This window comes from Pyrus communis, chromosome 12 (genome assembly GCF_963583255.1).
Source record: "Pyrus communis chromosome 12, drPyrComm1.1, whole genome shotgun sequence".
NCBI lineage: Eukaryota > Viridiplantae > Streptophyta > Magnoliopsida > Rosales > Rosaceae > Pyrus > Pyrus communis.
In genome coordinates this window covers 21498183-21515218 of record NC_084814.1, presented here as the reverse complement: position 1 = coordinate 21515218, position 17036 = coordinate 21498183, and the positions used below count along the sequence as shown (strand labels likewise).

Here is a 17036-nt window from a genome sequence, read left to right as displayed (position 1 = left end):
TACCATGTGAACATATTCTATGAGTTTCTCTAACTCTGCTGCCTTCTTTCTTACTCTCACTCGACTGCACATCTTCTCTCTCCATGATCACGATGTTGGAACTGTTTCTGAAATATTTGGTGCTCCAGTGCAGTACTGAAACCAAATTAGGGTTAATTTCTTCCTCAATTTCAAGAGATGGGTGTTTCTTGGAACTGCCATTTAAAGAACTTTGGGGTCTCTCCAAGCCAAGAGTGATATAATGGATATATAGCATCCATTAACTGGGGAATGAAGCTCTCCTGGTCCGATCAATCACCTTATTTTATTTCTTTCTTTTCTTTTTCCTTTTGATTTCTAGTTTTTTTAGGTTTTTTCGTTTTGAGTTTATGCAGCAAATATATTCTATATATGATGATGCCGTCAGGCTCTCATATTTCATTCTCTTGTAAGATTTAATGTAGTACGGATGTGTAATGAAAAGACCTAGTCTCAATTATGCCTTTGCAGTTGCTATATATATATATATATATATATATATATATATATGCACTATGCAGTCATATATATATATATGTGTGTGTGTGTGTGTGTGTGTGTGTGTGTATGTATATATTATGTAGAATAAGAATTAATAGCTTTAGCATTCTCTTAGGGTTGGATTTGAGCTAGATTTCAAATTACTAGCCTATATGGTATATATATTCATGTAATTTAGTTATACGTATCTCTACTGCGACCAAAAATAGTACGGTGTTCATATGTTTTGGTAAAAATCTAAAGAAAACTGGAGTAAGACCCAACAAAAGTCTTGAAGAAACTCATTTCCATTTCCATTTGTAATATTAGTATTGAAGAGTGCACAGCCCAGAAGTCCAGAAGAGACTGATAAACTTTGAAGTGCTGCCTGGTTTTTGAATAGCTTTCCACTACAAGAAAATGTATTTTCCACACGAAAGCCTTTAAATGATTCGAATGATTTTTGTAGGGATAATCTTCAAATGTATATTAAGAAATTAAATAGCTCCAATATGAAATGTATACGGTAAAAATACCTTATTTGTAAAGGATGAGATACTTGCATTCACACAGTGATGCAAGCATTATCCCTAAAGGAAAGGACATGTCATACGTTCCATTGCTAGGGGAACTCAAGTTTGACATCTGATGAGTGATGGTCCTCTAGGTTTTGGGGCCTATTTGTCAGATTTACCACAATGGTTGGTGCTGGTTCCCTCTGGACGTTAGAACCACTGTTCATCACACCATTTTTATATACGAGAAACAAGCTAGTAACGTTTTTCGCTTTGCGGGAATCGAAGAGAGAGTCTTGCCCTTACTTTGCAAAGAGGTTGTTTACACAACTTGAACCAATAACCTGTCGGTCACAAAGAAACAACAATGCCGTTGCTCCTCAAATAAAATCAAAGAAAAATGTTAAACATGTGTACATAAAGGGAGAGGAAAAATGGTGTAGAAATTGTTTACCATGCACAGATTGAGCATAGCATCCCGATTTGAAAAGCATAGGTAGACTATTGACCATCAGTCTGCTAATGAAGCTTTCTTGAGTACTATAATCATATTCTTCTTTCTTTACTCTTTTTTTCTTACTAACTAAATGATGGGAAATAATGAATAATTGAAGTGAGGAATGAGGAGGAATCATGATATCATGAAATCTGGCAGAAATGTTACTACTTTCCTTTATTATTATTGGATGAGTTTAAATTTTAATATTTGTACCGATCCACTACACATATCTCAAAATTTAAAACTCATTCAACGATGATTAATAAGATAATGAATATTACCATCATTTAAAAATGGTGAAAAAAAAAATATCCGCCTTGTTTGTAGCCTTATTGGTCTAAAGTTCTATCCTCATAAAAGGTAAATAGTTAGAATGACTTTAGCTTGGCCTTTTGTCGGTCCCACTCTCTTTCTGTTTTAAGTTTGAACAAATTGAGGCAGCAGATCAAGGGACAATTAACATATCCATATCTTCATTGGTCCATGTAAATTAAAAAAAAAAAAAAAAACTAAAAATGTGTCTTTATGAAAGCTTAAAGCTTTAGTGTTAGCAAATTAAGAGACATACAATTGCCAAAAGGCCATGACTTCTCCCTAATGATTGTCCACTTGTCCCTCAAATCAAATCAAATCCACACAAAACAATAGTATCTGCCTAGAAAAAATATGTCCAAAGTGGTCTTAGATATCCATGAAAAGATTTCCTAGCTTCCTTTTTTGTCAAGGCTAGTGATATCCCCCTACCATGAGCACCTTTGGCCCATTCTAATGTTGGATCTCTTCACAATTCTCAAACTTTGGGCTAAGTCCTTCCTAGTATTTGTTCAAAGAAAATATCAGTTCATCCCTGTTGGATATATATGTACGTGTTAAACGTATACGAATACTCAAGTTAGAAGTTATGCCTTGAGTCGAACGATTGTCTTGTTCTTGCGACCTTCGAGCGAGGAACAACGAAGACACACAAGCTAGACCTTCATGGACAGCGCCTCCACCTTGGTGAACCGAGTGTTTTAAGAAAACTTTGAGGGTGAGAGGAAATTCTCAAGAGGAATTTCGGCTGGCTAGTGTGAGGCTGCTGTTTTTTTATGCCTTTAACCCTTCCGCAAGACCTGTATTTATAGTGGTCTTGCTACGGTTTAGGATGGAGCATCTTAGGTTAGATCAAGTCTACCATTCCAAGCATATTTCTCATATTATCATTATTAATATGTAAATTAATCATGTCTTCATAATCCATCTCCTATTTGAGTGGATTATTGTTTTACTTAGTCAACAAAACTAACAAATCCCAAACATTAGTTATTTTGTGTAGCCTGAATTAGCCTCAATCCCAATTGGGATCCACTGATTATATTGTGATTCCATTATACTTGTTTGGTGGCTAAGATTGGATTAAGATCGGAGTTGAGTACAAGCCAATCCTATTATGTCTAACCCTTCTAACAACACTTGGGAGACATAATATATTGGACTCCTTTCCAATTTAATAAGCTTAATTCTAACATTTACAAGTTCATCAAAAAGTGACTACTATATTAATCTAATTCAATTAAAACAATCCAATTTAGGCTGAGTCATCAGACGAGATTTTAGTTCCTTTTCACATGTCTTTTGGATTTTGTTAAGTTCCTTTCATGCCAAGCAAACTATTACTTGTCACTAAACTTATGGAGAACTAGTCTCTAATATTGATTATTTTATAAGTTGAAAACAAAAGAGAACTACAAATCCCCTTTGGTGGGTTTGAGTATTTTAGAAATTAGAACATTGAGCTAATCCCTTTAAGAGAATAAGTTGTCCCACCACATCTTTTGAGCATTTGTTTTTTGGCTCTTTTTCTAGGTGTAGTGCACCGTCCTAGCCCAAGTTCATGCATGAACCACTCGCTAAGTCACCACCATCCTCCTCACCAAAGCAACTTTTTGTCCAACTTGTTATCGCATGCTTATCTATGCTTTGCGTCTTTTGACCCTTGGGTTATTAGGTTGTCCTTGTCACCCCCATCTGTTTCCCCATCTTTTTTTGCATTATTAATCTTTGTGTATCAAAGTTGATCACCTAAAACCTAATTGTTTTGTATTTTCTGGTTAGGGCACGAGTTCGAAAACCCCGACAAGTGTGGAGGTAAGTTGGAAATAACCTACCTTGTAATTGTCAAGGCGGCACATGCTCGTTTTGTTACCAAACGAATTCTAGACGTAAAATTGGAGATGCATTAGAAAGTAAAGTTATCGCATATATATTTTAGTGTAGTATGTTTTCACGTACATTTTTAAGATTATGGGGTGCAAAATTAGTATATGAATGACTGATCACGTGATGTGTGAGATACTTTTATAATTATATATTTCTTGAAAGTGAATCTCGTCTAAGAGTTCCACATCTTGCTCTTCGTACAATTATTAAAGGGATTTGTTTTAGCACTTTAAAAATCTCATTTGGCACTCTAAATTTTCTATAATTAGAAAGAAAAATACATTTGTGAGGAGTGTAGAATGAGATTTTTGGAGTGTTAATAACAATTTCCTTATTAAAACATAAATATTATTTCAATTCGTGATTTTCCTAACTCCAAATAAATGAATATCATAAGAGTCACATTTAAAGCAACATTACGTTGAATTTTATAAACAATGAACACAATTTTCAAGAAATCTATTCTATAATACATGAAAATATTAAGTACTCTGCTACTTAGATTCGTTAGATCCAATTTAACGTCTATAAAAAGAAATTAGACAACCATTAAATTGGATTTAAAGACTCTAAGTAGTATTTCAAATATCTATTTTTACTTTTCATATATTTTTATTAATTTTTAACTAATGATATTTTTCAATTTATTTGATCCGACGATTGAAAATTAAAAAACTTACGTGATAAGTAAAAATAAGCGGATGACTATCACTATCCGTCAAGTATTGTAGGCTTGTAGCCTTACTCCCAGAATCCAAATCTCACCAAATTACCGCACGTCATTCACACTTAATATAAAGGTCCCAAAAGAAGTGCAACGTCAGCATCAATGGCTTTCAAGACCTGCCAAAAGCTTCCATGTGATGCGCAGAAAGGTTATTTCACACAAGTCATATAAAATAAAACCAACTCCATTTTTTCTTTTTTCTTTTCTTGTGGTCATTAAACAATCACATTAATTAATTGACCAAAAAAATAACAAAACAATGACTTAATTATTAAATAAGACTAATCCTGCTTTAATACATGTCAAATGCAGCATGAAAGCAAATATAATATTTAAATAATTAAACAAAAATAGAATAAAATCATGGTTTTCTCTGCACTTTGACAAAAAGATTGACAATTGACAAGCAGAACTGCAGCTACTGCAATTAATCAGGTACAATATTTTTCTTTATTAAACCATAAATTTAATTAAATTAGATGTTAAATTAATCATTGATAAAATTCAAATTTGCGTTACCATACAAATGATTTAACATGTTTTCATCTGGTAAAAAAAAAAAAACAATAGTGTAATAAATAAATAAAAAGTCTACGTGCCATCTATCCATCAAGTATCTTTTGTGTGTCAGAAAAAACTCAGTGTCAGAGCAATATATGAGAGAGGAGAGTGAGTAAGCAAAACATCACCACAACACTCACACCCCAAAATCTCTCTCAAAGCTTGGAACTTTAAGCCTTTTGATCCCAACCCATTTCCCAAGGGGACCGTTTCCACCGTTTGTCGCCGGAAAAAGCTGACTTGGGTCGCCGGAGAGTTGGCTCACCATGGACGCTGACTTGTGGGCTTCCAGGGTTCATACAGTTAAGAGCTTTTCTGCTGTTCATGCTGCTCGCCTTCACTATGGTACTTCAATTTTCTGTTTTTGCTTTAACATTTTCTTTTGAGTAAACTTTAGTAGTCCTTTTCCTTTCACCATATTTTAAATTTGGTCCTGAACTAAAAATCCGTTAATTGAGGTCCTTAAATTTTAATAAAACTTGCACCGATTCAGTTTTATTTTTATTTTTTATGTTTGAGTGAAGCAATGCTTGTGTGAGAGATTTCTAGAACTGGGTTGGGATTAAAGTTTAAAACTTTGGTTGGATTTAAGAAAGAAATTGGCACATTGTTTTTTACTAATTTTTTTGTTAAACCCTGTTTTAAGTGATCTATTTTTGCTTGAATTTTCAAGCGGATAATGTTTTATCCTGAAATATAAATATGGGAAAATATCACATTTTAATAAAATAAAAAAGTCCGAAAAATCTGAGATTTTCCATATCTCGTATGAGCAATATTGGTATTTTTATCAAGTTTCCTAGATTTGTTCATAAAAGCTTTCCCTGTTTGTAATATTGCAGTAGGGACTTAGGGTTGCCTGTTTGTGTGATTATTTGGGCCTCTCAATTTCTGATTGAATTAGGGTTTGGTATAGACCACATGGAAATCAAGAAGCTTTGATTAATTAGGTGGAGAAAGTTTGATTATATTGGGGTTAATCAACCCCACAAAAGAGAGACTAAAGAGGATTTATCAGCATGACAAATTATACTGGGGATGAAGAAGATGAGGAAAATTATAGTGAATGTGAAGAATATGATGGGCACGAAAATTTTGGAGAGGGAAATGTAGACAAATCAGAACTTGAGTGTTATCGGGAAGATCTGGAGAGACTGAGAGAGCAGATATTGAAGGAAGCAGAAGCCCTTTTGTCCAAGGCCTTGGGTGAAGGAAAATCTGAGCTTGGTGCTTCTAGTGTTGTTATTTGTGAAGGTGAGAAATTTGAGGGTTCGATTGAAAAACATATGGAGAAAGATGAAAAATCCGCTTTTGGATGGTTGTTGAGACTGGTTAATTCATATGCAGTTTATACAGTGTATAGATAACAAGATGCATTCATATTTTCTTAGTCTCTGCCTATTGTCCGATTGGGGAAGAATCAAATGGTGTTTGTTTCATGAATATCTCGTACTTGATTGCCCAATGCGAGGCAAAGAGTTCACTTACAGTAATTTCTTGGGGCCGGAGTAATAGCTGCGTGTTAGGTTCTATCATTCTAATATAGTCATTTTTGTGTCCGTTTGAGTGTATGTGCATGTGTGCTTGTCTGCATGTGTTTGATCCCGTAATTTAAATGGCTGAACATTTGAGATGTTGCTTTAATGGAAACGACAAGTACCTTCTTTTAATACTGAGATCAACCTTCACGAAGCGTTTGATTTCTTCTTGTTAAATCCACGTGTGCGCACATATACACGTGTGCATATATACATCTGCGATTTATTTCTATTGATAGATCTCCTATCTTCTATATATGTTAAATAGATAATCATATGGCTTTGGAAGATTCTGAAGGAGATGACGATGCAAAATCTTGTTTTCCATGCCCTTTCTGTTATGTGGATATTGAAGTCCCATTGCTCTGCGGCCACTTGGAGGAAGAACACTGCTTTGACTTTAAAAATGCAGTAAGCGCTTTCCTTTACCTGATATTTTGTCGGAGTGCGATTTAAAGGAGATAGATGTTATCAAAATTGAATTCTTGGGTCATTCCTTTAAGGTTTCGACAAAAAAGATGCTGTGTGAAATTGATGGATGTTTCAGTTAGAATTTGAACCTGATGGTAGCTTTAATCCCGCTATTCCAGGTTTGTCCTTTGTGCGCTGCGAATCTGGGGAAAGATGTAATTGCACATTTTACGGTACATCATGCAAGCTCCTTCAAGGTATTATTACCTGTACTGGGTCATGGGATTCATAATAGTCAATTTAGCCAATAACTTTGTTGATCATTGTCGGACCCTTAAGGGATTCATCTGTTATCTTTCAGCACAGGAGAAAATCGCAAAAATCCGGTTTGTGGCCTGGTAGTTCAGCAATGCTTGGGAAGGCACTGCTGAAAAATGGAAGGTCATATGCACAGGAATCTGCACCTGATCCTCTCCTCTCACCATTTATCTGCAATATGTCTTTTCCAGACCCTAAAGGTATCCCCGAAGATGTTTGTTCCAATATCGATTCCCGTGTCACTTGCGGCCTGAAAAGGTACACTCCTTGTGCTGTTTTATGAAAGTTTAACGATACCATATTAGTGATTGTTTGAGTGTGAGGTACAATAGGGATTTCAAACTTTAGAAATCTTTATTTTAATATCACCATGTATTATGGACTGATGATATGATCGCAAATGGGTCTTCAAAACCCAGGTGTATAGTGATTTCATAAAGCAGAAACTAAATGTCCTTACTATATGTTCCAATAGTACGAAAGATCTTCTGTTTATAAGCTTTCCAAAAAAGAAGATTTGTGATTTATAAATGTTTTCCAACCCTAATAACTATTTGGTATCTGGGAAAGGCTTACATTGCATCTAAATCTGATTTCAGTTCCGGTTTCAAAAATTTCAAGATATATTGATTTTGCAAATCCTTTAAATTGTTTAGTTCTGTTAGGGTCTAAGTTATCGTAATATGATTGTATCTCTTTCCTCTTGTTTCCTATCTTCGTCTCGTAACCTCTTGTTTAATCATTTACTTTCACCGATTCTAATAACCAATGAACACTAGTAGCTTTGTATGGTATTGATTTGGAACTTTATCTGATGAGTTTACTACCGTTCGAAATATATGGTTGACACCTTAACTGTACATGTCTGAAAAGTTGCATAATCATCTGGGAATTATGGGATAGTGCTTTTTTACGTTACCTGGGCTCTTTAGTTTTTGAAATGTTATGTTACTTCAATTCCAACCAACTTCACTTTCGCACTAAAAGTGAAGGACAGTTACAATTCCATCACACCAGTTAGGCAGTTTTCTGTGGGGGAGATGAAGTGAAATAGGAAGCAGGAAACAAGGAAACCCAACCATTATCCCTCAGTTGTGTCTGACATATTTCATCAAGATGCAGTATTAAATTGTTTCACTTCATTTTGCCCTGATATTTGTCGTAAGTCGGTAATTCACTACTTGTTATTAATGCTTCTTCGGTTGTTTCACTTCATTTTGCCCTGATATTTGTCGTAAGTGGGTAATTCGCCAAGTTGTTATTAATTCCCTTTATTACTCTTCCGTTGCCCTTCTTCTACTTTGTTGGGTAAAGTCATGATGACACGACTCCGCTGCAAGTTCTACTGGTTTCGCTAACTAACATTTAGGATATGTGATATCATGGTGATGCCTGTTGATGCCCCGTTACTGATGCATTTTGTCTGTGCAGCGCCGAGCCATCTCTGCCAGATGAAGCTTGTGAAAAGGATAGAGAAGAGAGGAGGCAGAGGGCGACATTCGTGCAAGAGTTGATTGCATCAACCATATTCTTGGATATATGAACTCATCAGAATACAAAGCTTTCTGGAGGACGCCGAGGACTGATCTTAGTCGCTAAGGACGGTGTATCATCCGGCACTCGCAGCACACACAGCGGAGCATGGTTTTAGGAAAGTAAGATAGTTCTATGTTAGGCAAGTAAGTAAGAGAGAAGTTGTCTTTGAGATGGACAATATTTGTCTGCAGCAAGGCAATATGTGTACTATATCGTGTACAATGTGTCGTTAATTGTCTATTTATATATAAACAGCTTGTTTTAAAGGCAGACTTTTTATAATTAGTGATGATTAGCAGATAATGGCAGGTTTAGTGAATATATTATCTACTAATCTATATACTAGTACCAAATTTTTGTTCACCTAATTTTTAGGCAACCCCGTGGCCATATCGTTTGAAGCTCATACAGCGGCGGCATGGCAAATCGGTCGGACATAAGCGGTTTCTAGCTGTTGATTCATTTGGTAACATACAAAATATGAGCTATAAAATGCAACAATAACGTTATTGATCACAAAAAGCAGAGCAAATTGGGATGATGAAACCTACAAAATATATAACATTTCATTGGGGAAATTGCTTCAAAATGTCAAAAACTAGATAAAAATTGAAGCTGAGAGAGTTGAAGTTTGGCAGCAAATTGCAAAAACAAGTTGAGACCACCACATAATTTGTATTTTCTATCACTCAATAATGGATTGAATAACACCAGCTCCAACAGTCTTCCCTCCTTCTCTGATAGCAAACCTCATCCCCTGCTCACAGGCCACCGGAACAATCAGCTCGACCACAATCTTAACGCGATCGCCAGGCATCACCATCTTCGACTCCTCATCCTTATCGTTCATAATCGAAGTCACCTTCCCGGTGACATCAGTAGTCCTCATGTAAAACTGCGGCCTGTAACCCGAAAAGAACGGTGAATGCCTGCCCCCCTCTTCCTTCTTCAACACATACACTATCGCCTCGAATTTGGTATGCGGGGTAATAGTCCCGGGTTTGGCCAAAACCATCCCTCTCTGGATATCAATCTTCTGAATACCCCTAAGCAACAACCCCACATTGTCACCAGCCATGGCATCGTCGAGAATTTTCTGAAACATTTCGACACCGGTGACAGTTGTGTTCCTGGTGTCCTTCAAGCCAACAATGTCGACGGTGTCTCCGACCTTAACCTTCCCCCTCTCGACACGGCCAGTGGCGACAGTGCCACGGCCAGTGATCGAAAACACATCTTCGATGGCCATCAAAAATGGCAGCTCAGTCTGCCTCTGAGGAATCGGAATGTAATCATCAACAGAGTCCATAAGTTCATAAATCTTATCAACCCATTGATTTTCGCCTCGCGAAATGGCTGGATTCGCCATTAGAGCCTCTAGTGCAAGCAATGCAGATCCAGAAATAATAGGCACATCATCACCAGGAAATTCATAGGAAGAAAGCAACTCTCTCACCTCCAACTCGACGAGCTGCAGGAGCTCCTCGTCGTCCACCTGGTCCTGCTTGTTCAGGAAAACCACCATGTTCGGCACACCCACCTGCTTCGCCAGCAAGATGTGCTCTTTGGTCTGCGGCATTGGGCCGTCGGCACCGGAGACGACGAGAATGGCGCCGTCCATCTGGGCGGCGCCGGTAATCATGTTCTTGACGTAATCGGCGTGGCCGGGGCAGTCGACGTGGGCGTAGTGGCGGTTCTCGGTCTCGTACTCGACGGTGGCGGTGTTGATGGTGATTCCACGGGCGCGCTCTTCCGGGGCGGCGTCGATTTCGTCGTATTTCTTGGAGACGCTGTTGCCGATGGAGGCCAAGGCCATGGTGAGGGCTGCGGTGAGGGTGGTCTTGCCGTGGTCGACGTGGCCGATTGTGCCGATGTTGACATGGGGCTTTTTGCGCTCGAACTTACCTCTGGCGGCTTTGACGGTGAAGTTGCGGCGGTGGTGGCGGGTGGTGGAGGCGGGTGTGAGGTGGAGGATGGTGGAGGAGTTGAGGAAGGAGGAGGAGAGGTGGGTTAGCTTGGAAGAAGGTCTAATGGAGAAAGAAGAGGTTGTGGGGGATGGGGAGGCTGTGGAGGCATATGGGCATGTGAGCTTTGAGGAGGCTGAGGTTGCAGCTGCAGCTGCTGCTGTGGAAATTGCCATGGAAAGACTGAGTCTTTAGAGAGAGAGGGCGAGAGGGAGAGAGAGAGCGAGAGTGAGAGAGTGAGAGAGTGAGATGAGTGTTATCTGGTTAGGAAGACACAGAGGACCTCATATGGGGTGGTCTATCCATTTCTCTGCCTCAGAGTTTTGGAGGGATTAGTCTTTGTGGATTACTGGTGGGAATTTGGCGTTTCTGTGCAACCAGGGTTGTGGGCTCACACGTGTGAAAATAAAACCTTTCCTGCTCTTATTTGCATTTTTAGGGATTTCGATTTCAATTCCAATTGCAAAGAACTTCTGGAGTATGAATATCCATCCTCAAGCTCCGAGTTTTCTATAAATTTCAAAGCTTAAACTATTAAATTATTTTGAAAATAGTTTGATTTGGCAACTCACCATCGTACTCTTTTTCAACGAAAACATTTCAGCTGCTTTTCACACATTCTCTTCCGTCCCATTATACACTCAAGTTTACCACCGATCATTTGATGAATAAATCAAATGATTATTAAGAAACATAAGTAAACAGAAATGTTAAGAAAGAGAAAAATGGCTTGTAAAAATTTATTTTCTTTAAAGTAAAAGAAAAAAAAATCCCCATGGGGCTCTTAAATTCATTTGAGAAGGCTTCGTTTGAAAGTAATTTAAAGATGATTGAAAATATTTTTGGATTTTAAAAACACTAAAATACTTTTGCAAGAATCAACAATTATGTGCTTTTATCAAAAAACACTTTAAGTGTTTTTTCATGATTCACTTGCATTTTTACTGAGCATTAATTCTAAAAACACTCTCATCAAAATCACTTTCAGTCATTTTAAAAGAAATTCCAAAACGACGTAATGCACCTCATCAAGTTGTGGCTCCAAAGTATGTGCAGTCGACTGATCGATGGTGATTTGTGTCCATTATGTGATGGCAACCCACAAAAGCCAGACTCCCTTTGTGCCACGTAGTTGATGCAAATACCTTAATTTTTGGAAACAAATCATATGAAACCATGGATTGTGGAGTCACAATCTACCATGGCAAACGTGCCACGAACACCAACCTCATATTTTGGAATCCAGAAAAATACAAGGGCAAATTATAAATTTCAACTTTCATGTTATGATTATTATGCAATTTAACAATAAACCAAGGGCAAAGCATGCCACAGCAATAGCTTGACAAACAAGTAAAACCCCCAAAGCTAAGAAATTCGAATTAATTTTCACATTTGCTCAACGCACTGATTTGAGGTATAACCGAAAGAAGAAGGGTAAAGAATTATCTGTACAGGTATGTACTCCATGTGATGGCTACCGCGTATTCGTTATATGCAGGCGAGCTTGTTGATCTTCGGGCATCAAATCGACTTATCAGACTCATGTGTTGCCTCGCGGGAGTTCCAACTGCCGGAATCTGTAGGGCTTCCCGGGTCACTCTACAAGCTGATCTAGATTACAAATCTCCCTCAATATCCACATCCAGCAGCCAAAAACACAGCTACTAGCTCATGCTCCCCAACCTTTTACCGAAGTACAGGATATATCTGCAACTTCTATTTCCGTCACTGGAAAATTAATTGAATAATCTATATATCCCAGCATTGGCAGTGGAGATATGAAATGGAAACGGGACGCTGAATCTGCAAATTGATTGGTTTAGCTGTCTCCCTCATACCGCACTTTGTAGTCTGGAAATCTTGTCTTACACTTATCTAAAACTTTTTGACAGAAAACCGGTGGGAGTTCTTTCAATAGGTCTGATATTGCTAATTCATGCTTCCTCTTGAGCTCGTCTAACTCCTTTTTCTGTTGTACCAATAGATTCTCAAGTTTCTCGGCAATGATCTTTACTTCTTCTGATTCAAATGGATGAACTCCATTAATAAGATGTGGATCAGTAGCTGCATGACTATCACCACTCGGTGATTCAGAGGCTCCATCACCATTTGGATTATTTTCCTCTCTATGGCCACCAGGAGATTTCTCATCTTCCTCAACACCACCATTTGGTGAATTTGATGCGCCAGCACCAATTTCATCATCTTCCTCCCTAGGGCTGCTACCAGGAGAGTTCTCGTTTTCTTCAGCACCTCCTGCAGTGACCGAATCGGCTGGAGAATTCAAATTGGTAATGACATACTTCCCTGGAGAATTTCCACCGCCTTCCTTGGGTGATTCACACCAGTACTTGCGGCCTGAAGGCAATCTTTCTAACGCAAGACTACTAGAAAGAAGGGCCTCATGTATCACGGGGGAAGCATCCTCCTTATACTCAGAAGCATGGCTATAAGGAGTTGAGGCCTCACCATCAATATGATCTCCAGAATTTTCTCCGATCGGCCAATCTGGAATGTGGGAATGGATTTCGGAGTCGATTAGTTCAGCAATTGTTGAAACATCTTGATCTGTCAGGTCTAACTCTTGAACCATTTCACTGGCAACAGCAATTGCAGTGTCTTCCCCAATGTCAAATGGAAAGTGAATATTTCGGAAATGACCTGGGCCCAGGTGGAAACTTTCTCAATTTTAAGACCAGGAACTGGCATAAAAACATACTTCTTTGACTGAAAAGTAAATAAACTGGAAAAGCGGGAAAAAAAAAAAAAAGAAACAAAAGGCTACCTGTAGAATCTGCTATTCGTAATTTCAGAAATATCGTGTCATCTTTCCTCTGACCTTGCACACTGAAGTCTCGATTTGTCTCATGAGAAGGGTCCATATCCTTTGTCTCAATATCAATCTGATCAGAACTGCCTTCTGCATCTAGCATGTCACAATGTGAGGAGAATGACACAAAAAGCTTTTGAGCACTAGATAAAAAACTCACTTTACCTGAGTAATGATTGGGTCGTAGAGAGCGAGTTATACTTTCCCGATCGTCATCTGATTGGAGAAAAGGATCCATAAGAAGTTCTTTTGCAGGCAAGCGTTCTGAAACTTTCACAATGCATTTTTCTATGAATGCTTTAACTCCAGGATCTGTCACTTTTGCCAACGATGCTGGCTTTACTCCCTCCCATAATGAAAAAGAGAACCGATATAAGTAGCATGTTATAACTGATTCAAGGACCATGTTAGAATGTATCACAATCATTCGCCACAATCCTCCTAACAACTTTATTTTTCAGAAAAGTGGCAAACTAACAAAATTTATGCTCGTCCTGGAACAGGAGATCAAGGGGCGTTTGTGCAAATATGCCTAGAATTACAAGTATAAACCTTTCTATTGGTGGGAAAGGATCCAAAGTTCCTGTAGTGCAATAAGCTAAACAACTGAATCATGCATCACAATCCAATGAGATGAATCATTAACCACAATCAAAAGAAATAATAATGCAATGTATCTAGAAAAATTAAAATACTAAAAAACTTGAGTCTGATAGATCCAGTGACTGTTCATGTCCACACTTTTAATTGGTGTAACTTTCAAGGACAGGAAATTCTTCTCAACTATGACATAGAAAATATGCATAAAAAGGTCATGAAGCCCTTACTGATGTCACTTTCTTGAATATTTGAGCAGCATTTGAACATTCAACATATGGATACTCAAAGGTCACCAACTCTAACATGCACATGCCAAAGGCATAAATGTCTACAAGCTCATTGTATTCCTCTTCGTAAAGTTCTGGCGCCATAAACTCAGGAGTACCTAAAGAAATGAAACAATTACATTGCCGGCTCTGTTACTAAAGATTCTGAACTAAATACTATCCCAGAAGAAAAATATGAATAATGATTATAATTGTAGTCCTCACCAATGACACTGTGAGCTGAACGAGCCTGTCGAAGAATAGCAGCCAGTCCTAGGTCACCAATTTTGACTTCACCTTGGTTCCCATTGACAAAAATGTTGTCACACTTCAAATCTCGATGGATTACTGGGGGGTCATGATTATGAAGATACCAAAGGCCTTCTAAGATCTGCCTAGACCATTTCTTCAACGCCCTCAAATCAACGTGCTTATGCTTTCTCCGGTACCTACACGATAATGGACACTGAAACACTGGGACACTGAATAAAAGCATAAAGGAATCACATACATTGAATGTTATACAACAACAGATCACTAAAAACTCACTGTCGTAAAGTTCCCGAAGTGAAAATCTCTGTAATAAGGTTGATGTTCTCATGCTTGGCATCGACCCACCAATTGTAAAACTTAATTATGTTCTTGTGCTTTAGAGTCTTAAGCAAATGAACTTCCGAATAAAGTCTCTCTACATCTTCGGAGTTGCGTAGTAGATCCGCCACCTTAACCTGATTCCAAGCTACCTCTATTCCTTCCAATTCATCAAATGCTCGATATCTAAGTTCCTTACCGATCAAGGCCACACAAAAATAGATCCACAACACAATTCGGCCTCGATATAATATCAAGTAAAATGGTTCAAATTCAAACGTATTTGTATCCAACTAAAAACCCAAAAATTAATTCACAAAATAAATAAGTAAATAAACAAATGAGAGCAAAAAGGTTACACTTTCTTGAAAGCCCCTTTTCCTAGAACCTCTTTATACTGCAAAATCACCAAAACAAAAGAGAATTCAACACACATCAATCTAAATCACTACATTATTAATCAAAGATTAAGACTTTAAGGCATTGAGTAATTAATTTCCAAACATTTCAAAAGTAAACCAGCTAAATCAAATCGACAAATAATTATAAATAAATAAAAACAGAAAAAAATGAAAATTAAAACAAATGAGAGAGTGAAAAAAGTAACGGCCACTGACCCGACCGTATCGACCAGTGGGATCAACCTCAACGAACTCGCTATCGGCATCGTCGGTGTCCTGCTCCGACGACAAATCATGTGGCATTGTCGACGACTCGTTCGTCTTTTCCAAGCGAATCGACCCGAAAACGACCCGATTCGGATCAAATTCCAATACGCACCGTATTAGGAAACCGGCAGTCGGAGGTGCTGAAGTATGAAGGCGGAGAGCACAGACGTAGGAGCGTGCGTTTGCGGAGGTGTGAGAAAGTGAAAGGAGGAGAGAGAGAGAGATTGGGACGTGAAAGCGAAGCCGTCGGATTGGCAGAGAGACGGAGAGAGAGCAAGTCAGATGATAGAACTAACTGAGATTTTGATTTGATTTATTTTATTTTTGTTGTATTTATTGCGGTCAAGTGGGAGTAATGTGCTACGCGCGTTTCTTCATCTTGCTTTCGCACGTTAAACTGCTACGTTGATTCTTTATGTGTGGCCATCTAACGGTTGACAATTTTTGCAAGTGGGCTCTACTGATTAATATTAGTTTGACTTTCTTAATAAGACGACTGCTAAAAAACATATTCATCCAAAAAAGTGGTAGTGTTGTATAAACTTGCAAGCTAACCAGTTAGCAGGTTAATCCATGATCAGAACTGTTTAAGTTTTATAAAACTACCAATCAATTGAAAGTGACTCGTTTGAAAGTGTCTTGAAATGATTGAAAACGTTTTTCATAAGAGTGTTTTTAGAACCAATCTTTAGTTAAAACGCTTCAAGTGTTTTTTGAATCTAAAAACACATTCATCAAAAACACTTTCAATCATTTTAGAAATATTTCCAAATAAGATAGTAGCTTGAACAAAGCTATATGTTAGAGAAAAGAGAGATCCCATTTGTAATTTAAAGTGAAAATATTTAAATCACAGTTTAATACGTATGTAAATTGTAATTCGAAACATCAAAAGACGCTCACCAAAACTAATCTCCGCCAACACCCAAAAATGGACCTAGTATTCATGAGAGCGACACAACTAGATATTGTACTATAAGGTTAGTGGGTTGTTCGTTGACTTTTTAATACAGGATATTTAGCACCTAATGTGACATTAATTAATCGTAATTTAATTAATCATGTTCGTCACGCTAATGTACAAAAATAATTTTTCCAAAAGAAATCTTATCACATAAAGACATGACGAACTAGCACACAAATGCTGATGGTGACCTCATAGCTTGAATTCACGTCCAAAAACACTAAGCTAAAAAAGACCTACTACTACGATCTGATGATATTCCTCTTGTCTTAAAAATTAGAGGTCTTAGGTTCGAATCTCGTGGATAGCAAATTCAATACCAAATAAGACTGCCAATTGTGTGGTTTC

The 17036-nt window shown here is 37.8% G+C and overlaps 3 protein-coding genes across 5 annotated transcripts; 1 reads left to right on the top strand and 2 right to left on the bottom strand.

Annotated features, from left to right (window-relative positions):
* Window positions 1–5093: 5093 nt before the first annotated feature.
* On the top strand, window positions 5094–9087 carry LOC137709825 (protein DEHYDRATION-INDUCED 19 homolog 5-like). Its single transcript, XM_068448810.1, has 5 exons — window positions 5094–5344; window positions 6806–6948; window positions 7128–7205; window positions 7310–7524; window positions 8698–9087. The coding sequence occupies exons 1-5, from the start codon at window positions 5266–5268 to the stop codon at window positions 8807–8809; spliced, it is 627 nt and encodes a 208-aa protein (XP_068304911.1). The 5' UTR covers window positions 5094–5265; the 3' UTR covers window positions 8810–9087.
* Window positions 9088–9343: 256 nt separating this feature from the next.
* Window positions 9344–11039, bottom strand: LOC137709823 (elongation factor Tu, chloroplastic-like). Its single transcript, XM_068448809.1, has one exon. The coding sequence runs from the start codon at window positions 10940–10942 to the stop codon at window positions 9488–9490; it is 1455 nt and encodes a 484-aa protein (XP_068304910.1). The 5' UTR covers window positions 10943–11039; the 3' UTR covers window positions 9344–9487.
* Window positions 11040–12029: 990 nt separating this feature from the next.
* On the bottom strand, window positions 12030–16029 carry LOC137710508 (probable serine/threonine-protein kinase WNK3). 3 transcript variants are annotated; one of them, XM_068449551.1, is made up of 8 exons: window positions 15674–16029; window positions 15416–15453; window positions 15015–15242; window positions 14691–14914; window positions 14427–14584; window positions 13765–13936; window positions 13555–13695; window positions 12030–13430 (listed from the first exon to the last, which is right to left on the bottom strand). In XM_068449551.1, exons 1-8 carry the CDS (start codon window positions 15758–15760, stop codon window positions 12589–12591), a joined length of 1890 nt encoding a protein of 629 aa, XP_068305652.1. In that variant the 5' UTR covers window positions 15761–16029; the 3' UTR covers window positions 12030–12588. The 3 variants fall into 3 exon arrangements, with proteins under 3 accessions (XP_068305652.1, XP_068305651.1, XP_068305650.1); XM_068449550.1 differs by having other exon boundaries at window positions 13555–13689; window positions 13765–13945; window positions 15674–16028; XM_068449549.1 differs by having other exon boundaries at window positions 13555–13945.
* Window positions 16030–17036: the final 1007 nt, after the last annotated feature.